Source organism: Thermochaetoides thermophila, assembly GCF_000221225.1.
Source record: "Thermochaetoides thermophila DSM 1495 unplaced genomic scaffold scf7180000011816, whole genome shotgun sequence".
In the NCBI taxonomy this organism is placed as follows: Eukaryota; Fungi; Ascomycota; class Sordariomycetes; order Sordariales; family Chaetomiaceae; genus Thermochaetoides; species Thermochaetoides thermophila.
Window position 1 is genome coordinate 4518211 of NW_006383032.1, and position 24893 is coordinate 4543103.

Below are 24893 nucleotides of genomic sequence, written 5' to 3' on the forward strand. Positions count from 1 at the left end.
TCTTATTTGACGAAAAGTGGCATCTTGGGAACTGGACAATATGTAAGCTCGTCCTGGCTTTTACTTCGGACAGAGAGTCTATACGAGATTCAGGGCGTATGACGAAGCTTGGTTCACGTGCCCTGGAGCAAGTGCTCTATCTGGTTTGGTGGTTTGTGTTGGCCACCGATCTATGGCATCGATTAAGATTTTGATAACCTGGACATGGTGTTTTTGATGCTGGTCCGGGCAGGCTCCTTCTTTATAGCCGTTTCATTACCTAAGAAAGGAAAGGGCGAACGGGATTTGGTTCTAGGCGTTTTTGGTGAAGCAATTTGTGAATGGGACAAAACTTGCGCATTCTGTTTCCTGGTGTAGTCGATATGCCGACCTTTGGTTGAACATAGGGTCGCCTTGAGGTGCGGTCTCGTGTCGAATTGTATCAACATGACCCTCTACCAATCATTCCTCATACAGTATTGTTAGATATACTTGCTATCATCTGGCCCCCTCTGCCTTCCTACCCATCATTATTAGCTCACATTTATTACAGCCCCTTTCATGGTCATGATTCGATCGCCAAGACCGTTCTTTCATTCAGAGGTACGGCGTTTCAGATGTTTAGGATGGACTCTAAGGTTCCGAGAAATGCATGGCTACATCCTTCTAAGTCCTTTCATTCAGAATCGCATCTGACGGCCCGGTTCGTCGCAGAACTTTCCTTGTGGATCGACTATTCCAGGCTCTTCCAGGCCGATCAGGGCTTTCTCTATTGATGGCTCAATGGGCAGTTTGGCTCCCTTTAAAACGCCCAGCCTTCGATCATCCTCCCATCTTGGATTTGCCTCTGCTATCGACCCGCCTAGGCCTCCAAGAGAAGGATTTGAATGGGTGTGGTTCCCCGAAGGATACTGGGCAGAAAGAGAATATCGACCCCTAGAGACACCGCGTAGGCGATCTTATGACATGCGGATGTGGAAACGAGGAAAACGCTCCCAAAAAAGTCACAGTGAAAGCAGCCATGATGTTGATGGCGATTTAGCATCCTCTCACTACACCACCGCAAACCGTCAGCACGGGTCCTCTTACTATGCTCCACGTCGTCCTTTCCGCTCCGAGGAGGCACTTGTTCAGTCTCTTCAACATCCCCCCGAACCGATGGTGGACATAACAGAGCACAATAGCGAGCACGCGACGCAACCAGACGAAGAAACGCACGAGCGTTTGCAGCGGCACAGGTTTAGCGACAGCAGCCCAACTGAACAACGTCGTCAACAAGCTATCCGCCACTTGTCTGCCCCCTGGAACTGCTTGGGTTTTCCTCGCTTATGTGCGAAGGTTTGTGACGCTTTAGTCTTAGGCAGTGGCAGCTAGTTTATGGGTTACAGAAATATAGACTCTTTCCCTCATCGACACGATCGTTCGATAAAGGGCAGACGCCGAAAGCCAAGTTAAAGGAAACATCTCAAAATCGAGATCGGGCCCAACCATCACAAGTTGCAAAGGAACGCAGAGAGCAGGGTTGCAAAGGTTTCGCCAAGATACGTTAGCACCGCAAGCAGCAACACCAACAACCGACGAGTCAGGACTCTCGTAGCTCTCCAAGTATAAGACAATATAGTACGTAATTCATTCTCGTCTACGGATGTTGCACAGATGTAGCTGACGAGGGCTGCCCAGAAAATCTAGACGTCTTGTTCTCCCCTTTCCCCGGAGAAGTAGGCGATACCTTAACACGACACGGCACCAAGATTTATTATTGACCATTCAACCAGGAAGCCAAGCGTATACACACACCACCTCTCGAAAAATCAATCGGCCATTGCGGATCACGCGGGGTATCTGATGAAAGTGCTAAGGAGCCGGACCATCGAGATGAGTCGAGCGCGGCAACTGCCATGTATCATGACACAGTAAAGACCAGAGATGGTTCGGCAGAGCAAAATTAGCAGTTGGCTGCGACACATAACTGTCTTTGTTCCGATGTCCATGATGATTCGACAAACGGCGGCGGTTGGTTAGATCGAGAACCTGGGTTATGGAGCAACACGGAAAGATTCTTGTATGAGCTTGAGGCACCCGACCACCTACCAAACAGTTTGCTTTGCCCAATCAACGAGAAAAATCCTAAAGGATCAGTTCTGGGATTCTGCGTGGTGAGTCCTCGGGTTACTCCGTCACAACTATTTGCATCACTGACGGCTGGGCGTGGGACCAGTATCATGGGAAGCCCGGTAGTTCGAAACGTGGACGGATATTGAAATTATGAGGTCTCTGATCGGGTTAACTAACCGGGTTTTGTGGAAGCTCTCTGCGTTTATCTTTTAACTCCTGAACACACCTATCATGATGCCCCCTTTTTTAGGGGCTGTTTACTGGCAGTTTCAATGGTTCACTTCTTGGCACAGTCGAATATTCATTTGTAGGCTTGAGAAAACCCAATATGCTTCGGTGTGGAATCAATAGATTGAGTGCACGTAATTTAGACGACTAGATGGCCACTTCAGATGCTGAATAGTTAAAATTGTGTGATCAAGCTCACACCTATGGAAGAGGCAAAAAGAAGTTGGTCGGGCAACGAGCAGTATGCGGCCCAAGCGTCGGTGGGCGCCGAGCCTTGTTCGCGAAAAAAAAGTGGGGCTATTGAGGTGTCGCGCGTGTCCCATTCCATTGTCGGCAGCCGTGCTGACCTGAATGCTTCAAACTTCCCAGGCTGAGCTCTTGACGAGAGAACTTCTGCGGGCCGCCATTACAATCCGACCCGCGATTTCTCCCGTCAACAGAACAGCCTGCAGGCGACTGCTACTCAAACAAAACCGTCTCGATATCCCAAGTCAGGTTCCATACGGAATAGCGAACAACATGGCGTCGCAAGACCCTCTGTTGCTCCTTCGGCAGTCCATCGCCGGCGGCGGCAATATCATCCCGACTGCGTCTCCCGACTCGGATGAAGAAGCACCGCTCTCGACCGCCACTCACTTGGTTCTCACCCATCCAAACCGCGTCGCTTTGCCCATCGATGCACCCACGCGCTTCACGTCGGCCGAAGGCAAGGCCGTAGACCTGCGCAGCATCTACTTTGCTTGGATCAATCGCGACTTCGCCATCCCCGAGTACAACGCCGTTGCGACCAAACTCAACGAAGAGATGGCCGGCCGTGCTTCCGTCCACATGTTCGCCTTCGTCGAGCGCCTCGTTTTGTTCACCTTCCTTGAGGGCGCCAGTGAGGAGAGCGAGTTCATCAAGCCCCTGCCTGGCGAGAAGGATGCTTCCACGAATGCCAGTGCCGCCGCTGCTGGCACTGCATCTAAGATTGTTAGCGCTGCCTTGAGTCGTTCGGGTCGCGGTACTCTGGACCCTCGTCTCGCGCAGATTTACGGTGGTGAGCGCCATATGGGGGATCGGAATACTGTGCTGAGGGGGATTAAGCCGACGGTTCGTTACCTCCTGTTCGCCTCAATCCTCTTTTGTGCCTGCCGTCAATCATCCCAATCAACTAACTCATCGGCCAACACATGCAGGACTTCTCGCACGTCCGCAAGCTGGCTGCAGTTTTCATGACCCGGAAGCCAGGCGCGCCGCCTCTCGCAGCGGGCATTGGGTCCGGTACAGCGCTCTCTCTTAACCAGAAGCCGGCGCGCCGCCCCGATCCCATTATCCTGCTATCTCCTTCAGCTTCATCGCTTCTGCGCATGTCCAATGCCAAGCAGTTCCTCGAAGGAGGTCGCTACACGCCCCCTGACCACAACTCTTCGCAATCGATGCTGCACGTTCAGCGTCTGATGAAGGATATCGATCCATCGCGGCCGATGCGTTTTATCCTGGTCGAAGGACCCGAGCAGTTCAAGCCTGAGTACTGGAACCGTGTTGTTGCTGTCTTCACCACCGGCCAGACCTGGCAGTTCAAAAACTACCGCTGGAGTCAACCGGCTGAGCTGTTCAAACACGTCTTGGGCGTGTATCTGGGGTGGCGCGGCGAGCAGCCTCCCGAGTCAATCCGCGCGTTTGGTCACAGGGTGCTGACCTGCTTTGTGGAGAAGTGGCGCGACCCTAGCCAGGCAGGTGCTGAAACAAGCCGCTGGCGCGATCGTGAGGTTGTTGAGAGCATTTGGAAGGCTATTGAAGTTAACATGAGGGCTAAAGGTTGGCGCAAGGATGCGGCGCCGACATCTTTCTGAGGATGAGGAATGTATGCAGGCTGGAAAGCCAAAGTTCTCGTTTCACTATATCCACTTCAACCGCGTCCGGTTGTAACGATTTTACCTTTACTGTGTAGTAGATGCGGGCTTGGACTTGGTTGGGCGTTTATTACGGCGGCGTTTGGGGCTTTCTACTCGGAGTCTAAGGCTCATCTTCTAGTAAATGGCGGTTTTAAGCAGGCCATGCTTGGAAAAATATGTCCAAACTTCAGTCCTTCGTGGACCACAGGTTGTCGGTTGATAGGCTTGACAAGGGGGCCGGGCAGGATCAGGACAATGCCAGTCTTTTCAATCGAAAGGAGCCGACTCGTGGATGATAATAGAATGAATCAGACAGACTCAGGAGTTGAGCACTCAACTATTAGACAAGGCTGAACAACAAAAGATATCAATACCTGAATACTGTCATATTTCAACATCACGAGCCCACCTTATACCAACTACATATGATAACTACGTGCAAAACATGATCGCTATTCTTCTGCCTTGAACATAAGAAACTTAACTTGAACCCTCTCATTAATCCCCACTTAAAATAAGCCCAGCAGCCAGTGTAGCTGCAGCAAGTAACAGCTTCTTCGCCTCATGCTTCTTGGTTCTTGCCGCGCTCTGTGCATATCCAGTTCGGTAGTTGTCTCTTTCATGAGACCGATCTCGTTCATGTTGATACAGCAGTCGGGTATGGCGCGGTTCGCGCTGTGCGGGGCCCTCATCGGCTTTGTCATTCCAAGATCGATAGGAACAATGGTGATAATCTTCACTCTCGGGAAGGTATGTGTGGTGATGGTGATGATGATGTGGTTTGCCGCGTTGGGAAGCAGACTTACTGCCTCCATTACATTCGTCTTCTGCCCTATACCGGGTTATAAAGTGGTTTTCATCCATAGCATTCCTACCATCTCGACGATTGTGATATGAGTTAACCCCATGTTGAGAAGGCTGGGGCCCTAACGTTTGTGCGTGCCCCCAATCGTCCAGGTACACTACGTATTCCTCTGGCTCGCTGTCGTCACCATTAGGGCCACCATCCCCCCGGCCCGGATTTGCTTGAGGTCTGGTGCAGATGAGCTGTTGCTGTTTGTTTGAAGAGAAGAGCATGAGCGCCTTGTTGCTTCCGTCATTTTCCTTTTGAATTGTAACCTTTGGTTTGGAAGCCGGACAACTTTGGGTTTCGGCCGCTGTGGCTTCGGGATTGGCTGGTGGTGATGGAGATGTGGAACTAGTATAGTATCGATGAAACTCCCAATGCTCGCGGTGTCGAGTACGATGTAAATGCCGGTCTTCTTCCCCTTTAAGGTGATGATGCCGCCGGGGGCGCCGTCTGGCATCTAAAGAGCGGTCCATGTCGAACACTCGGTTGAAGTCAAGAGAACTGATCTTGGATTGCCGGCAAATGACTTTATCGTTGTAAGCGGTGATGACCTTTCAGTCAGCGGTAGGTGCACCGAGGTATCTGCGAAAGCTGCCCCCTTGAAGGCAAGTAGCTACGGCATCTCAAGAATGGTGAACATCTATCTATCTTCCGTTATTTTTTTTAAAAAAAAGGAAACAAGAAGGCTCAGGCTCAGTTTCTCCCAGCAGTCATCAAACAAATAAGTAATTTGGAATATCAGTTGAGTCTGACCAACATTCTCTTGTGACACCTGCGTCCTACTGGATTTGCAGTTGCTTTTAGAGAGCCTGCAATGCTGAAACCAACGAGTCAGACAGGTAGGCAAACAGTACTGCGCCGCAGCTGGAAGCTAGAACTATGAATCCGACATGACATGAACATTCGTCATCGGCGAAGCGACAGAGTGTCTCCAACAAAGTCCACGCATCCGATGAAGATGGATACTAAATCAGTATAACGGGCATCTAGAGCAATACGGCCGCCAAGTATGTACTACTAGGAAATTTGCTGCAGAGGGCCGATTTTGGTACATGGACAATACCATGTTAAGTCATGGCCCCCACCAAAGGAGATTAGATGACGGCTTGAGGCGATGTCGATGTACCGATGGAATTTCCAACTATAGAGTATCCAGCCTACAAGCTTTTAACTGGTGTTTTCCAAGTCGTATCATGAGGGAACCTAACGTGTGCATGGTCACCTAATCCTCACTTTCATGGCAAAGGGCACACAAACCGTGCTCCATAGTCTCGAGTCTCGGCTTCAGAGGGAGGTTACATTGGAACATCGGATACCAGCTTTGGGCAGCAACGCTCGGGGACTCGGAGCCTCGGGCTTAGCTCACTGGACGGTGGACGAAACACAAAGCCGTTGCGGCGGAAGTCCGGACGGACAGCGACATCTCATCAGGCACCAGCAGGCCCTGTGCAGAATCTCATCAGGGCAAGCAGACGCAGGTGTGATGGCCCCGTGCGACAATACCAAACGCTGGTAACCATGACAGGCCGATCCATCACATCCATCACTGTAACACAACAGGGATCTGATCGCGCAAGAGCACGTCCAGCACGTGGCCAGCGTTGGCTCCCTCGGAACACAGGTCGCAGGTAGCTGCGCACGAGTACGACATCAAGGCCTGCGTCGGAAAGGCATCGCTTAAATCGGGTTGCACAATGGCCTCGGCCCCGCGATGACGACTCGTTGGGAGCTGGTTGATTAAGGTAGGACATATACCTCATCATTTCGACGCCAGATGACATACGAATCAGGAAGATCTTTGTCAAGTTTTTGTCACACAGACATATGCTGTGTTGCCGACAGGTCGGCGACCTAAGCTAATCAGACGGCCGACGTAATGGAATTGCTCGAGTCAGGGGCTATCGTCGAAAGCAGGCTACATGGAGGACCAGATCCTTGGAGCGAAGTGTGCAGTGCGAATTATGAGGTCAGGACATCATGAATCCATCATGGAGCTGCGGAGATAGGATCGCGGATAGATGGAGCGGTAAATGGGTGTGCGGATGCAGGTGACTGGTCCGATGATGCACATCATGACTGGCACAATGACCCTGCTGGGCCTGATATCATTTCCTCCATCCGCGCCGTCGCATAGCTTATGGGGACGACAAAGCAAGCAGACGTCCGCCAGCCCCTGCGTTGCGTTGCACCTTCTAGGTCAGCTTCTCTGACGGCGTCCATCGTCATGGCACAACGCTTGCATGCAGCATGCACCCTCTGGAATGGATGCTTAGGCGATGGAGAAACGGAGAAAAAAGATGCCTGAGAAAAGTCGGGTCTCCCCGTCTCTCTGAAAAGGTTCTTGCTGCACTGGGTTTGCTTCACCTGGACGGCGGCCGATGCTCTCGGGGACAGACTGCTGGACCTGAAAAGTTATTATCCATACCCGGACCTCGCATGCGTCATCGAGACATGTCTGGATGGAGTGGGAGACCACCAAAGAAAAAAAAAGGTTTGCCCAGTGCTCGTCTCTTGCGACAGGAGCACCCTTCTAGAAGCCTTGCACGCTGAGGGAAGCCCGCGGGAGCGAAGGATGGGGTACAGGCCATGTGGCAGGCGTGGAGACGCAATCTACTTGACATCCGTGGCATCCAGCGCCCACAGCGGCATAGCCTGTTTTCCCGTCCGACCGGCTAGACAGTAGGGCAACCATGGTGTCTTGGTCGCCTCAACCTGGCCCTCTCCATCCACTGCGACACCCTGCCCAACGACGGCTATTACTATTGTATGGGCGGTGACAGATTACTGATAACCGCATGGATTACCACAGTGCCAGATAACTTGTATTGGCATGAATGAAAAGTATGCTGTCATAGAAGCGGTCGCTGTCGCTTCTCCAGACAACTAAACGCGCGATGTATGGATTAAGTATAGCTCCCAAGTCCAGGATGAAGGACGGCTGTCAGCGTGTTGGATTTCCAAGCGCGCAGTTGTCGTGTTCGGATACCGCAACATACAAGTAGTGTAAACCGCTGTATGCAGCTATATTCTTGAGCATCAACGTCCCTGTTGCACGATTGTTACGAGCCATGCTGCAAGATCCCAGACCGGGGGTGCCGCGGGTGCTTGAACCATATAATAACATACGTATAAAAGTCCAATACGAGCACTCCAGCGTGGTGAACATGTGTCTTTATTTTCGCTTACCCGCAGATTTCCCTGCCCGAGCTTCTTGGCAATAGCTCTGGTTGAAGGGCGAATACTGACCGAACATGGACGAGCCTATCCGCATCCATGGATGGTACAATTCAATTTCAGGATGTGCGTGGCTGCTGACTTTTGTGATAAGTAATCCTCTCAACATCATCTACTTAGCGTCGCGTGTTTCAAAAGTGATTACCTGGTGTAGCGGAGACCAATTGATCAATTTGGAATTACACCTTCGTATGCTTATCAGCACCACGTACACTGTGCACGCCTTCCGCAGCACATGTGCATAGCACCTTGCTTCAGCGCAGACCATGCAATGCATCTTTAGGTGCAGAGAGCAAATAGGAATCAATGGAAGCCTGAGGCGGCGGTGGCGTCACCGTAGCGATTCGTGCGCGGCCCCGGATCTTCACCTTCTGGGTCTTCCTGCAACATGTGGCTTATCCTCACCACGTGGCCTGAGGTATCCTCCCGTCCCCACCACTCCAAGCTCTGTTCGCTTCATTCGCCGAACGTTCGTTGCCTGCCGTCGCGCTACGGAGGTACGTACCTACTTTTCAAGCACGCACCATGCTCAGCGAATGGAGCGCTTCCAAAACCTGTCTCAGGTGGGGCCCATTCTGATGGGCCTGTATAACTAGTACTAGTACATGTAAGCATACGGTATCCTAGGACTGTTACCTTACCGCATCCCCCACCAGGAATCCGTAGGTGGCCTGGCCCACACCGTGCGGATGGTGAGTCCTTTCCATCGACCATCGGCGTAACTGACCCCACTGTAGCCGTGCTTCCATAGGAGGTAGGCGTGGGACTTTCCTGTTTTTGGTTGATAACCTCCTGGGCTAGGGTGTTATGTTCCCTTCTTCTCCAACACAGGAATATCTTGCGTTATGCCAAACGCTCTTGTGCGCTGTGTTAGCGTTTAAAATCCCCTTAGGCTCCGCTATCCTCCCCTCCATATTTTGACAGAGCTGCGAGATGGAGCGCCGGAACAACCTCAAGCAGCGTCTGTTCTCTCCGTCTCATCGCCCAGGTTAACCGGATGGCCGATCAGTACTGTCCGTGACGCCGCCATCCTCGGCTACCTACCTTGACTGAACTCACTTACGTCCACTGACTTACACGAGGCCACTCGTATGTCGGTTGGGATTGCGAACAAGTATACCAGTGTCCATTCTTGTGCCTTTAGCCAAGCGAGGCGCCATTGTGGGTTTTGATTACAGCCTTTTTTTTTTCTCATTATTTTTTTTTTTCATCTTTGTGTGTGTCAGATCCTGGCTGCCAACGATCTTCGCTCTCTCAGGGCCCACATCGGCGAGTCCGCCAGTTTGATCCTTGCTTGTGCGGAGTTCGGCAAACGGGATCCCCCACTTCATCAGTTGCCATCCTGTTTTGAATGGTTTGGCAGTCTTGGAAACCTACGCGCTTCATGGAAACATTCATCAAGCAATAAAAACTCCATACTTGAAGCCAGGCAGGAACCTGTGTAAGGCTTAGTATGTCGGGTTGGAGCAAAGAAATATCGTTTTTTGCCTGAAACTGCAAGCATCTTAACTGTTCTGCGCCCTAATTATGTGTAACCCCTCACAAGCTCGAACGCTTTGTTTCACTTCCGATCGATCGCAACTAGGGTGTCGATCTCGATTGCCTTGGATTTTGGCACTTTTGACTAAGCCCCCAACGGCCAGAGAAGTTACCTTGCGCTTGGCCGGCAAATCCTGCCGCTGGAACACTGTGCGATATGGCCGAGCAAGCCCTAACCGCATGAACGCTAGGGCTTAGTGCATCTCAGATTTCCCTCAGCCACCATGTTTGTGGACAAGGACCGTTGGACATAGAAGTATAGGTTATAGATAAGCGCATAGACTAGGTAGTAGTATAGTACCATGAAACACGAAAGATTCCAGAGCGTGCTATCTCGGGCTCGGGTTGGATTACGGTAGGTACATTTGGTGGTGTATCTTACTATGGTCCCACCAAATGTTGATCTGTCAGAAATATGATTTTCGGGCTCAATCCAAATTTTTGGCGGTGCGCCTGATGCACGGAGTCTTCTTTTGTTTCTCTATACGTACAACTGATCAAACATGTTTTCAGTGTTAATTCTAATGCAGTAGTGATGCTTATGCATGCTTCTTGGTCTCGAAAAGTGGCTCGCTCCGAGAGAAGTGGTTTCGTGGAGTGGCAAATGGTGTGGATTATTAATCTCTTTTTCACCGCCGTTAGCTTCTGCAGCCGAATGTTGTCAAAGACCTTTATCCAAGCAACTGGTGTATCGACAAGGATCATCAAAAAGTTTATCACATACCAACTGGGCATGGTTTTGGCACACAAGACACTAGCTAAGTGCAACTACTCATAAGAGATCTTAAGGGTTTATTTACACTTCAACCTTTTTATTTATTCCCAAACTTTAGACAGGGATGTAGGACCAATTTCAGACTCTGAGGACTCAAATCACCACAACACCTAAGAACCAAAAGAAATACACGAGTAAATTAAGTGAAGACACAATGAGCAAAAAAAATAACATTCTTGAAGCATGAAAATTGGCTCTTTGTTGTTGAGTTGGGAAGTTGTGTGGTCCACCGAGAGCCAAAGCACCCTGCCAACGAACAAACCAGCATCCAACTGTATGGAGGGCAACTTTTGCTATCTACCTAAGCTCCCTTTCGCAACCCAAAGTATTTCAACTACATAGCTATAGAATAATTCACGAACCACCAACCTCTATATGGGCGCCTAACGACTCGAAGATTGTCTTGGACAGCTTTCATGCATGTATTTTCGGTGCTACGCATTTTTTTCTCCAAACTGGTCAGCTGAAGAGCCCAGAAGTCAACTCCCTGATGCATCCTTAGATATGAAAAACACGCGAGGGTGGATACAGGGTGGCAGCAAGGCTCAATTCGAAACAGGCTAGTGCAGGTTCTAGTGGAATCCTGGAAGCCACGTGGGTCTCGGTTCTCATGGCTGTCACGTTATGCTAAGGCCAAGGGCTTCTTCTCATTCTTTTCTTCATGCTCAAAACTGCAGAAAACAGTGATTGGCATGCTGTTCTGTAAATTTCATCCAATTAACTTTCATTATTCTGCCTTTGCCACCCCACCGGTTGGTTCTGTTCTTGGCACTGTTGCCGACCGCCTTTATATACAGTAGGAATTGATTGTACGGCTACAGTGTCAAGTTGTTACGAGTCATGTTCTTTTTCGCTGACCGGAGAACGTTACTTATCTCCCGCTTTTGCTTCTGCGTGCGCAGCCGCCGCATGGCACGGCAAGTAGAAAGTTGTCTGCCACGAGGTGGCTTGTCTGCATGTTCGCTAAACACCTGACTGCAGGACATTCCGTGTTTCTTTTGTCCACACATATGTACATTAGAGCGAGCATTTGGATGGAATGCACCTACATAGCAATGCAGCAACCCGATGCAATGTGGCTGCCCCAACAGGGAGTATAGTTAGGCAGAGAACAGATTGGTGACGTTGGACTACATGCTTCCCTCTGCTCCAATAATGCTTCGCGACCAGTTGTAAGCAATTCTCAACTATCAGCCATTTTGAACGTCAGTTTCTAGTTTGTATTTTATATCGGCTTCCCGCGTTTGCCGCTGCGGAGGTCTGTGTAAATTCTGCCTTTGCCTATCACAAGCCATAATAAGGATAAGCACATAGGACTCCGATGACTAGAGGCATTACGTACAGAAAGGTTATGGCAGGGTTACAGCCATCGATTGCACACATGACCGGCATTTGACTTTACCCAGTTCCAGTAAGACAGCATTTGTTTAGTAGTATCGGGTAAACATGTTTTGGGCGAACATTCTATTTAGCACGGAAAATCAGGCATCAAGAAGGAACAACGTATCTGCCTTTGTGTGCAGTTTATTCCAAGTGGATCTGGAATACGCATCGGGTTTGTTGGGCTATTTAACTCTCTTGTTATGGACGGCATGTATACTTCAACCTGATCTGGGCTTCTGGTCCTGCAGACCAGGTAAGGTACACTTGACTCATGTCTGCTGACTGCAACTCGGCATATCTTATTTCAGGTAGTATTGGCTTTGTCTGCAAGCGGCACTCAGCCCTTGTAACAATGAGTTGCGTTAACAAAAGCTTTTTGGATTATATAATTCTTCCCACAGTCCTCTGCTTTACAAGTTGAATTAGGCACTCAGTATTTGACGCTGCTTTCATCGCTGTAGCATGGTTTCAGTAGAAATCGACGAGTGGATCCTTTCAATCTGTTGGCTCCATTTGGAGGGGTTCCAGTTGTGGCGGTCTGCAGAGTAGGTGAGGGGCTTGAAAAGCACAGCAATCGGCGATGCGCCCAGCTTGTGACAGGCCACCCTTGACTTTTCTTTACCTTACATAAAGGAAAACCTTTGTGTCACAGATAATACATCAATTTGCCCATCTACTTTCTCCCAAAACGACCTCCTAGCAAGCGTTCCTTTTCTCTGAAACCTTTTGAGCTGAAGAAATCAAAGAAGATATATCCGTAGTCAACAGCATGGCCAGCAAGGAGGTAAACAGTAAGCAGACCATAGTGTACATACCTAGATAGACCTTCCAGGTTGCTTTTCGGCCACCGAAACCCTGGAAAGTACCGGTACATTGTACGATTTCGCCCACGTGGCCCCATCTGGACTCCACGCGCCACGCACTTCCGTTGACCCCCCTTGTTTCCTTCCTCGTCTCTTGGCCCCCCTCACGTTCACCCTAGCACGACCCACCCTGGCTGACCCTGATCGACCCTGGCACCTTGGCTGCTCCACTGTAGTGGACCCTTCTCTCCTCACTTTACCGGCCCTCCCTTTTTATTTGCACTGAATGCTGTCCAGCTCCCCGGCGGCATCCACTCACAAACGCCTCATATTTCCCGTTGGCTCCCCATCTTTTTGGCCCACAGATGGTAGATGGCCGCGGCTTCAAACCCTCCTCGCCCATCGCCATTGACCGATACCGTCCCGACGTTAGCCAGTCGCGACCGCAATAATATAAGCGCCACAAACGTTTTGCATCCGCACACGAGCCGCTCGCGCCACTCGAACAACCCGTCCATCAGCTCGCAGCGATCCAGCAGCGGTCTTCTGGCCTTTTTCGATCGTACACTCACCGGCATCACTGAAGCCAAGCTCCGTCAACACCAATTGAACGGCCGCGTCTCGACTGGATCCGACTTGCTCCCCAGCGTGCGACCCAGCTCGACGATTCTGCCCAGCGATCCCCCTTCAAAGCCGTATACCGAAACCGATCCGTCCTTCCCAAAGCCAATCCGCGCCCCCCGCTACGACAGCAAGATGCACCAGACGTCATCGCGCCTCTTGCGCATGACGGACGATGACCGTCCGTTCACCAAGGTACGCTCTAGCCAATTGCCGACTCTGGCTTCGCGGGAGGAGAAACGGGTGCAGGGTTGCCAGGAGTCCCCGAAGGGATGGAGGCATGGCGGGATTGATAGAGGAATCAGTTGTGGTACTAAACGGTGCTGACTCGGAGCGTAGGACTTCAAAGACCTCTTTGCGACCTTGATTGTCAGTCTTCTCCCACTCGGTTCACACCGCGTGCGCTTTACTAGGGTGGAAAACACCTTCCTGTCTGAGGATGCCATCAACAATCTTAGCTCGCTCAAGTTCTCCCAGTCCAACCGAATGCCAGATCCCCAGGATCCCAGCCGGATTGTAACCACGACGACCACCACGACATTCTCTATGGCCAAGGATATGGCTCGCTCGATCTGCCAGCGCTTTCTGGAGGCCAGGTTCATCGAATCAGCCGATGGGAAGAATCAGCAGGTTTACACCATGAAGGGCACCGTATGGCAGCTGACACCGAAGGGCATCTGCATTCTAGACCGCTTCGTCTCACGGAATGGTATTCAGCTGAAGCATGTCCACGATTTGATCGGCTCCTCCGTATCGCAACTCGTGATTCTGGAACGTGATCCTGCTACGGATAAGCTCCTTACCGATCGCGCCACTATCGAGGTTATCTTCCGCAGGTTCATTGGCGTCAATGGTCCCAACGTCAAGCAGAGTGTGGGCGCGGCCGATTCCGATTCACTGTCTGACTACAAAGACGGTATAACCGGTGTAAAGATGGCCGCCGAACGGAAGATCGGCAACAAGACTTACAAGGAGACCTTCACCGGCAAGGCGGCGGCTGACTGGTTGATGGATTGCTGCACGACAGTTGACCGCAGGGAAACCGTTGAGATCGCCTCGCTCTTTGTCGAGTACGAACTTATCGAATCCGTTCAGGTTGACCGGAACCACATCTCCCAGTTCCCGTCGCACAACCTTTTCCAGCCGACGAAGCATGCTATTTACCAGCTCACGTCCAAGGGCCGGGATCTCATTGCTCCCAAGCGCGCTTCTGAGGGGGACAACGCCTCGTACCGCGCGGCGGCTATCTCTCAGAACTCCAATACCCAGCGCCTGGATAAAATCCTCAATGACCCGGCTCTTAGACTGCTGTTCCGCGAGAACCTCCGCGACACTCACTGCGAGGAGAACCTTTCATTCTACCAGGATGTTGATGATTTTGTGCGTCAGTGTCGGCAAGCTCTCAAGGTGTACCAGCAGGCGAGTAGTAAGGAGGGCGCCACCGAGCATCTCAGAGAGATCATGGCACAGGCGTACGGCATTTACAATGCATTCCTGGCTCCTGGCTCTCCGTGCGAGCTTAACATCGACCATCAGCTCCGGAATAACCTTGCTTCTCGCATGACCAGGTCCGTGAATGATGAAGCTGTTGCCGAGACCCTTAACGACGTGATGGAACTCTTCGCGGATGCCCAGAACGCTGTCTTCAAGTTGATGGCTAGTGTAAGCATATCTCTATTCGTTTTTTTTTGGGGGGGGGGGGGGAAGAATGAATGGACGAGCTGATTAATTTTGCAGGACTCGGTTCCCAAATTCCTCCGGAACCCCAAGTATGAGCATATCCTCAAGAACTACGACTTCGATGTTAGGACGGTACAGCGCAGCCAACTCTGAATTTGCCTACATCGTGTGACATGTGACGTCTGACAATTAACTGCGCAGTGGAGTCAATCTTATCGCAAGGCCGGGTAAAAGCTGCTTTGTTACGAAACGAGAGCCTCATCCCACACGCGCGTCTTGGGCTATGCTGGCCATAATTTCAGCGAGCGAGCGAGATTTTTTTTTCCCGGGCCTGCCTCGAAACGCGTTGGGGCCGAGTTACGTTGCGTTTTGTTTTCGGTGCGTGAAGGCACAGTCGTCTAAGCTGCCTGTGGCGGTTAATGTCTTATGGTGTGACCTCTTTTACCTTTCCTCTGTTTATATTTTTTGTCGCATTTGCCCGTCATCTCCTTGCATATCTCGGTATGAAAATAGTTTTTCTATATGTCAGACAGTGGCATAGATCGGGGAGATGATCATTGATTTACATAGCTTCGTTTCCCGCTCATCCTTTTCTCAGATCTTGCCGATTGGAGAGGAGGGCTTTGTAGCATGGGAGGTGTCTTTCCATATGATGCGAACGATGTGGAAACGGACATACGGGCGAGGTTCAATGGCCGTCATTTTTAAGGCTCATGACAAGGCGTTCCGGGTTGGGTGATCAGAGGTGCATGCAGGGATTGGTTGGGTGTGTGTGGAGGGTTGATGAAGAGAAAGGAGTTAACGTAGTAGACAAGTCTCAAGGCATTTTCATGTTAAAATGTCGCTACAAGACGGTTGTAACGGTTGTGCTTATGTCAATGGAAGGGAAGAAAAGCCTATCTGATTATAATCAGCTCAATTGTGTACCGGATCATTGTGGGTAGGAAGTGAAACTTTACTCCTTATTTGTGCATCTGAATGACCCTCTACAGTAATTTTTTTTCTTGCATGTCAGATCGGACGGACATGATAGTTTTGATCTATCATGGGCTGAAGAGAACATTCGGAAGGTTGCTCCATCATGTTTGACGATGTCCATTATCAGCCCGTCGTTTTGATCCCTGAATTTGCTGTCGCTCAAATCTTAAAGAGATTTGAGGGATGTGTCTCTATTCCAAGGGAGGATTGAACAGATGGCATGGTCTTTCTTCAAGCTTGATCATTCTCTTCCTAAATCCTCCCGACACTCAACTTCCGTCGTGATAATTTTTCTGGGTCAACGTACACTGCTCGTTTAATCTGATTGTTCCAATTCCAGTTTCCATATGACGAAACGGAGAGAGAACGACACTAGAATGCAGCCCGCTAACACTACTTCTTTTCTGCTCTTATTTCCTCCCTCGTCTCAGCCATCGACAGATTTCGTGATGACAGCGCCATTCTGGCAGAGATAGACACGCTTCATGGCACTCTAATCGTTGAGAACAAGGTAGAATAGCTGCCAAGGGAACACCCTTTCTGGCTAGGTGGATGAGCTGGCTGGGAGGAAATGCCTGGCAACATCGTGGAAACACTGACATGGTTTTTGTCACGCAAAGGGGCTCCAATTGCCGGATGTGTGCACCACAACTGTGGACATGGACTTGCGAATATAAGTTTTCCAAAGATCGTGAATCCCATCAACAGGGGGATATCTTCTATGCTGCTCACTAGCGACCTTGTTTCTGATATGGTGCACTTCTTGGACAACAGTTCGCTTCATATCAACGAAACCGACTCTGAAGTCTCTCTATGCAACTCAATGTCCGAATCTACGTGACACTCGCCACCCAACTAAAAGGCCTCAAAAATGTCTCCGCTTTTCCTATCCTGAACACCGTTTCTCCGATTGAAGAAATTGCAACGGCAACCACAATACCAATTCTTTTTGTCCCAGGTACCTCAGAGAAAGTACCGGAGCCGGAACCCCAATCAGAGTTGACCTTGTCACTCCTGGGTCTTGCCAAAACGCCCGCCATCTGCAACATCGGACCTTGACGGCTCCAATTCGTCGTACGTTATTGTGTCTGGCACGGTTGCACATGGTTTGGTGCAGCGCTGCTTGCAGGCCACGCTGCTATGTTCGGGGCTTGCGCTGTGAAGCGTCTTGGTAACTTGGGCAAGGAGAAATTTGTAGGAATTTGAGCGTTGGAAACTAAAGAAGGGCAATGATGCAGGAACGGGACAACGCGATGGGCCTAGTTTAGGATGAATTCGCGATAACCAAGTAATCCTGCAGTTGTGTATTGAGATGGCACATGACTGAGAGTCAATTGCACTACTGGATGAGGTCCCTGTTGGCCGAGCACTAAGTCTTCTGTGCAGTGTGTAATGTGAGAATAGAAGGCAGCCGGACAAGTCTTGAGTTCTTGAATAGGGGGGCATTTCATGCATCTTTGAGCCTCCCTTCTAACCTGTATGTTGCTTTCACTACTAGAAAAAAAGTCATCTTGAAAACAAGAAAGCAACAAAATGACTTTTCTATCCTTTCCCGGGTATCAATGCATTCTATTCCATATAAACAAGCGGTGAAAGCATATACCTGTCCTTCCGTAATGCAAAATCTATTTCTCCCCACACGGATAACACCATCATGAAACCACAAGAGCCCGGAGCCCGTGACCTTCAGCTCTATGCAGCATTCAAAGTTTTACTCAAAACTCGGAATAAAAGGCCTGCTTAACCTCTCACCGCCCGTCCGTCCCACCTGCAATGGAGCAGGTGCAAGTTCCAGAATATCTTCCTTCGTTACTCCACTTTTAACTTGGCTGCCAGCAGTGCCGTTCTCGTTGTCGTAAGGGCTCATGTGTGGGTAATCTGGATGGCTCAGATATTGGTACTGGCAACTAGAAGCGTTGTTGAAAATCCAGTTTTTCTTGTTGTAACTGTAATTATCGTCCTGGCTCCTGAAACGTTCTTGGCCCTTTGGAGTTGCCAAACCCGAGTTTGAACCTGAGCTTGAACTCGAACCCACACCATTCACGTTACCAGCAGGGACAGCGACGGAAGAGCATTTTCGCTCCCCGCCACCCAGGGCTTGCCATAGTTTATCGTCCGATAGCTTTCCCGTACAGATGACAGTGCAGTCGCTGACTGGGGGGACGATACTAATAGCGGTTTTTTTTGCATCCCGCTGCTGTCCTGGATATGGCTTGAAAGCATTCTTCTTCCCAAGTTGTGGCTGGCCCAGGCGTGGTGCCAAGGAATCCATCGCCGCGGCAGACTCGACAGCGACACCAATGGAGCTGGTGAGATAGGTAGGAGTAGTAGAGGTATTAGAAGGAGAGGATTTCAAAGGCCAATCGGGCTGATTTGAGCACAAAAAAGGCGCCTCGGGCTCTGGCTCGGCCACCAGGGGAATGGAAATGGCAGGGAGAATCGGCACTGCGGGCAAAGAGAAGTCTGGTGTCCGTCCGGACAAGAATGGCGTGTCGGGTGCCATCTTGGTTGGTATTGGGGCTGCCACGTCCGGGCTTGGCCAAGGTATATACTGCTTTCCGAAGCTGGCATTGCAATTGAGTCTTGCTGTTGGAGAGTTTTCGGCAAACGGCTTGACTGGCTTGGTCGTGTCGGTGACCACCCAAGGACGGGCAGCAGAAGCCAAGCTGCTATCAGACTGAGAATACACCGATGATGAAGATGAGATGGGACTAACACTATCCCAAGAACTGACTGACGAGCTCGAGCCTGCGGAGGGGTTTCGGCCAGCTAGGACATTTGTAGGTCGGCTGTTGACATTGATAGGCACACCCACAGCAACAGCAAGCGTGTCAAGTGGCTCTGGCGAGTTACTTCTTGGGGCACGAGCGCGGCTGGCACACGCAATCTCGGCCTTGACCTTGAGCCGCTCGACCAGCACCGCATGTGCCTTCTTGAGGGTCTTCTTGACGAAACCGGTCATGATGACATTGCAGCGCATATCGACATCCTCGCGCAGATAGAGTCCTACCGAAGGGGCGTTGAGATCTAACTCAATGGGCTGAGGTGGCTCGCCGGGAAGAGTACCGCCTACGGTCCATTTGTCGCGGATGGCTGAGAAAAGAGGCATATTAGCAATGTGCTCAACCCTATCCTATGTGGTGGTACGTCGGACATACTTAGCCCTGCTGGTGCATAACAATGCGTTGACAATCCGTTCGGCAAGTCGCGAAATGCACATGTATATGACACATCTCCAGTAACACCAGGAAGGTATGAGACCTTGTCAGTGAGGGAATACCACAGGCAGTCTTGCTCGTCGAAAGAAGCATGGGCTGGGACTGGGATAGGGTGGCGCTCCTTGACTAAAGGGTTCAAATCGATCATTTCTTCGTGATCATGAAGGAAATCCAAGACAATTTGGCGTGTCACTCCCGGAGGGAGTGGTGTTACAGTGGTGAACACTGTGCGCTTCGACATGGTTGAGGTTCGAAACAAAAATGAGAGCCGCAGATTAGCCCAACGGGTCCAACTAAGAGAGGGTGACGTTTTGCATTGTCGATAGGGGAAGAAAGAGATATTCGATGCCCGATCGCAGACTACCAGCACAGGAGTATATACACCGACAAGAAGATACCGAGTCTGGGTATCAACACTGCCGTCCAGCTAAAACGGATGCGACTGCGACCGCTGCCGCGGACCGCCAGATTGTGTGTGTGGCGCATGCTTGCATCTGGTGTTGTTTGCTTTTCTTGAAATCTCGGTGCCGCACCAAAACGGGCGCGGTGGCAGGAAGCCTGGGGGGGGGGGAAAGAGGCGGTGCATCCGAAAATAGAATCCCCGACGTCTGACTGGCCGGACCTAGTGGTGGTTCTGCAATTCGGAGGTTTCTCGAACTGCCGACTGGGCGATCAGGTGCAATACCAGATCTAGGACAATGGCAGCGTTTCTTCGGGTGCCCAGATGCTTTCCCTTCGCTCAGCCAGCACTGTTTGGCCTTATTATAGTGCACTTCCATACAAAGGAATGCTGAGAGAGTTGATTTCCGCATGTGACGTTTGGCAGCCGGATGACATGGACAAATCCCGACTGGCTCACGTAAGCTGCTGAAGTGGCACTGCCATGCAGGCTTCTGCGATACAGGTGTTCCCAAAGATCTGGAATCAAAATCAAATCTCCTTGCACCACCTAGCTAGCACCGCGTTTAGCTTGACAGCAGCAGGAATCTCCTCCAGCGCAACATCCACTTTCCACATCTTGGCATCCAGCCCGCCCAGGCCGGCCATGCCTCTGCCACCCGGCGCAGCAGGGACGAGCAGACCAAGAGTCGCCAGACGCTCCCATGCCATGCTGGCGACTCCGCGGCCCCATATTCGCGCGCCGCCGCCGAGAGCCAGCATGCCCGAGGCGGCCGACTGCACGCGCTGCCGGCTCATCAGCGACGTATACTCGTCGTACGCCATAGCAAAGTTGACCGTGTCGGTATGTGCCACGATGTCGAGGCGGGCGGCTGCAATCAGCATTGAGAGGTCCAAGTCAGAGAGCGAACTCAAGAGGTGTAACTTAGAGTCTGGCGGCTCAAGTGAAACGATCGCCGCCAAACCGGATGTGGCAGGAATCGTGAGGAATGGCGCAGTAGGCGAAAGGCTGGCAAGTGGCAAGATGCAGCTGGTGAAAAAAGCTGCGACGGATTTTGACCGGTAGAAGTACGATTCCAAGTGATCCGCAAAGCTCTGGGTCTTGTACAGCGATTCTATCCTTCCATTCCACCAATCCCAGAAGGCATGATGACCTTCCAAGGCAGGGTCGATGCCTTCTGATAGCATATCCTCGTTGTCGACCGTGAGTCCTTGTTTGCAGATATCCCAGTACGCCGGCAGGCTTGTTGGCAACGACAGATACACGTATCTGTGGCTAAAGCGACTCTTGACTCGCTTTTCAAGGCTTTCGACGACGTCAATCCTCGTGGTCAGACCAAGCACGGCGATAGGGGCCTTTCGGGCTTGGGCAATGTCGAACAGATTGTAGAGCAGTGTTTGCCGAGGATGAGTGGCAAACAAATCAAACTCATCGATCACAAAGATGACCGACTTGGACGTCACGCCCTCCTGCGTTTCAGCTATCTCAGAGGGATGAGATAAGAGAGCCAACAGAGATGCCATGGTGTCAGCATAGTTGGTTGTCTGTCTCTGGTTAGCAGAGATATGGGAGTCGACTAGAGATGTAAACCATACCTTGTTGACCAGTTCATCCTCCACTTCCATCTCCTTGCCCAGCTGCCGCCAGATCTCCCGCAATGCCAACTTATCATCCGTGTGGATGAAGCCGTTCAACCTGACGACATGAAAGTCGTCTCCGTGGTTCTTGGCCATATCATGGATGATAGATTCCACAAGCTGCGACACGTGTCAGTCTGGTACTTTCCAGTAAACAAGGCGAACTAAAACCTACCGTAGTCTTGCCAGACCCGCGAGCCCCGATCACAAGCATAGAGTTGCCTTCACCAGCAACAACAGTCTGCTCAACAAGCTGATGAGCCTTCTTATAGGCATCATCCTGTCCACGAAGCTTTATCCGACGCCTGCCCGCACAGCGATCAAGCAGTACCCTCTGAGCCAGCTGAAGGTGTTGATCAAAGTTAGGTATATCCGGCCGTTGCTCCTCGAGTGCTCCAATAGCTGTGTTACTTTCATACGCAACTCCTTCCCCCCGTGAGTTAATTCCCTCTTGCGAGCAGTTGCGGCAGATCCATTCACCCTCGGGTATCTCTGGGATGCCGTAACACTCTTGGTGCACGGGCATGTCGCAGCTGTCGCAGAAGACAATCTCGTTTGGAGGGGCCGAGTCGGGCTTCAGACAGATGGCGCACACCTCATCATCCTCCTCTTCCTCGCCGGACTCTTGCGATGAGTCCTGAGGTTTGGCTTTTGGCTCAGTATCAGTGACCTTCAGTTTCCTGGTAGCATCCTGCTGGGGCTTTCTGTTCGACTTGGATGGAGTTTGGGTCGCGAGGCTATCCAGAGCATCTTCGTCTGGCTTGTCATCGAAGGCCACACTCTTCACAGCCCGAAGATGATTTGCGTCGCCTCGCTGTTTTCGAGGAGTCAAAATTCCTTTCAATGGCCGAGACTCGTGCCCGTCCGTATGGTCATTTGCCGGCTCTTTGCTAGAAGCCTTCGCAACTACTGTCACCCCAGCAGCGGTCTTGTCACTATTGACCGCTCCATTGCATGATGGCCTTACCCGACCAGTTGCTCGGGTGGATGGTCGAGGCGCTGTCGGGCTAGGCTCACGTGTAACAATGGCCGTCTCGTCGTTGACTGTCGAAGTTTGAGACTCCTTGAACTTTTTAGGAGGCCGACCACGGCGTTTCTTTGGTGGTTCTGGCTCATCCTCCTCCTTAGCAGGCTGAGGCGCTGCATCAACAGCAGCCGGGACAGAAGAAGCATGGTGAGATCGACGAAGCCGAGACTGCCTTGTCACGGCAGGGTTGGCCAGCTCATCCTCGTCGGAGTCTGGGACATCGTAGACATTGGATTTCTGTTTCGATGAGACAGCATCCTGGGACCTCTTGGGGTTCGGCTTGTCTGGCTTGTTTATGGCCGGTTTATGCCGCTCTTCCTCAGAGTCGGGCACTTCCCAAGTATCTGTCTTTGCAGACTGAGTATTCGTGGCCTTGGCAGCAAGACTGGGCGCTCCACGCCTTGTGGCTGAGGCCTTTTTAGTGACAGGGTTGGCATCATGCAAGCTGTAGTTGGTGGCAGTGGCTTTGTTGTCTGATAACTTGATGCGTTGCTTCTTTGTGGCAGAGGTCGCTGTGGTTGTCGTTGTCGTATCATCTTCACTTTGTTCGCGGGTTCTTTTCCTGGTGGCTGTTGCGCCGCTGCGGCCCGCCATCGTCTAAACTTCTTACTTTTTTTTCCTAGATGTTTTCTCAGAAAATATGAGTTTCCGGGCTGCAGGGCATCGTGACAGTGAGAAGGCGCTGTGAACTGTGTCGGTGAAAGAATCAACTTTTGGAGTTTACTTCGAATTCAGTCAAGTCAGGCGCAGCGTAACGCGTCCTGCAACCCTGGACCGCGTCGTCGCTGTCCATGTCTTGGCACTGACCAGGGATGAAGTGGGTCTTCTCCATTTCGCCGCCAACGGTGTTGTGGGCTGGCGATTAAGCTAGAGGGCTCCCTTGAAATCAGAATTCTGACCACAACAGCATCCAGCACATAGCAGTGTCTTTGCTCTTTTTGAGGAAGGTTAATTAAAGCAGAGCTCCATGATGATATTCATACAAACAAAGAAACTTTAAGAATTATTTACGATGGGCACAGGTTTTGAGTGGGTTTCCCGGAGGGCTTGGATGTGGCTAATAGTTCAGTCATTTGTTTGATTTCCAATTTCCAATAAGCATCTCTTCTTGTGTCGACTTGCCCCGAGAAAAAAAAGGGAAGAGAGAAAGGGGGGGTTGTTGTTGCAAACGTTTGGAAGTTGGCGTCGACCTATGCCCAATATTCTTGCCCCTCCGCTCTACCTTCCCCCCTGCCCCCCCCCCACCCCCCAAATGAGGTCTCCAGCATCTCCTTAAGCCTAATAATGTAGGTGCCTATGCCATTCCTGTAACTAAGCAGATAGTTGCTTCAACCACAAAATACAAGCTCTTTGTGATCAACAGAGGGAATAACACTGAATATTCATTCGACATGTATGACTCAAAGTTTACTCGTCATGTCGATAAGAACTCCTTGAGATCTAGCCAGAATCTCGCCTAAAGCAGGTTTCGATAAAACGTTAGTCTCCTGAGCGTCCGAGGCAAAAATTCTCAGAAGGGCATTTACCTTTCTCATTCTCGAGCGCTGCTCTAGCAACCATTTTACGCCCCATCCGGGAGATCACTCTGGCTCTCACAAGCACGATGCAGGGAAGTCTGACAGGTTTCAAAAGAGTAGTTGTCATCTCGGCCGTGACTGCGTGTTCTGCATCACCCCTGCGGTCAGCCTTCTCGTCGGTTCTCGTTAAAGCCAATTGACATGAGGGAGAGAACTCACTACTAAGGTTATGCGCGGCGGAAACCATGCTCTCATCTAGAAAGGCCATGATTGCCCCTCCGTGAAGGCAGTTCTCATAGCTGGTCATATCCTTGCCCACGTCCAACAACGCGTTGAGCAGCAAAAACGGCTTTTCCTTGCTCTCGCCATAATCAGGCCCGGCTTCTTCCAGCAAACCAAAGTCCGACGGACAAGGCCTAGGCGAACCGATATACCGTTCCCTCTCAGCGTTTAATATCCCCAGCCCCTTCACTTGATTTAACTCATTTGAATTGAGAAGGGACTCGTTCACCGACAGTACCTTAACTACCAGCTGTTCTGGCGGTACGGGTCGACGGAAGGCGACGCAGGCGCGGACACAGCCTGGTCCGTTCATGACCTTACGTGTGAACTGTAAGTCCCCTGAGGGCAAGTGAGAGCGGTCAGGCACGATGATCTCAACCAAATCGGGATCTTGCAGAAGTCTGGCAGCCCAAGGGATGGAAAGGAAGTGCTTGAGAGGGTCTTCAATATATTGGTTGTGCCTGATCGGGCGGTTGAGGATTTGCTTGTTGATGTTATTGGTAGGATCGTCGATGTTACCCATTGTGACTTAATCGACTCGCGAATATGATGTCCTATTGTCACTTAAAATCAAGTGCCGTGTTCTTACTGAGTGGAGATGTTTTGGCGACGAAATGCCCACGAGTTCAGTGTACAAAATCCGAGTCTACCAGTTGGAGGACAACCGGTGGTAGGGATTCGAAGACATCCGTTCCGTTTTGGTTGTAACCGAAGACTTCCTCCTTATGATGTCATAACACGAAAAATGCA

General features: G+C 51.0%; 4 protein-coding genes across 4 annotated transcripts; 2 read left to right on the plus strand and 2 right to left on the minus strand.

Moving 5' to 3' along the window:
* Nucleotides 1-2841: 2841 nt before the first annotated feature.
* Nucleotides 2842-4157, plus strand: CTHT_0033180 (uncharacterized protein; the record flags this gene model as incomplete). Its single annotated transcript, XM_006693693.1, has 2 exons — nucleotides 2842-3414; nucleotides 3501-4157. The coding sequence occupies 2 exons, from the start codon at nucleotides 2842-2844 to the stop codon at nucleotides 4155-4157; spliced, it is 1230 nt and encodes a 409-aa protein (XP_006693756.1).
* Nucleotides 4158-13155: 8998 nt separating this feature from the next.
* CTHT_0033190 (uncharacterized protein) lies at nucleotides 13156-15315 on the plus strand (the record flags this gene model as incomplete). Its single annotated transcript, XM_006693694.1, has 4 exons — nucleotides 13156-13599; nucleotides 13744-15066; nucleotides 15142-15216; nucleotides 15286-15315. 4 exons carry the CDS (start codon nucleotides 13156-13158, stop codon nucleotides 15313-15315), a joined length of 1872 nt encoding a protein of 623 aa, XP_006693757.1.
* Nucleotides 15316-17773: 2458 nt separating this feature from the next.
* Nucleotides 17774-19521, minus strand: CTHT_0033200 (uncharacterized protein; the record flags this gene model as incomplete). Its single annotated transcript, XM_006693695.1, has 2 exons — nucleotides 17774-19155; nucleotides 19221-19521. The coding sequence occupies 2 exons, from the start codon at nucleotides 19519-19521 to the stop codon at nucleotides 17774-17776; spliced, it is 1683 nt and encodes a 560-aa protein (XP_006693758.1).
* Nucleotides 19522-20210: 689 nt separating this feature from the next.
* Nucleotides 20211-24666, minus strand: CTHT_0033210 (uncharacterized protein; the record flags this gene model as incomplete). Its single annotated transcript, XM_006693696.1, has 6 exons — nucleotides 20211-21224; nucleotides 21276-21437; nucleotides 21493-22856; nucleotides 23152-23199; nucleotides 23756-23800; nucleotides 23871-24666. The coding sequence occupies 6 exons, from the start codon at nucleotides 24664-24666 to the stop codon at nucleotides 20211-20213; spliced, it is 3429 nt and encodes a 1142-aa protein (XP_006693759.1).
* Between the last annotated feature and the right edge of the window lie 227 nt (nucleotides 24667-24893).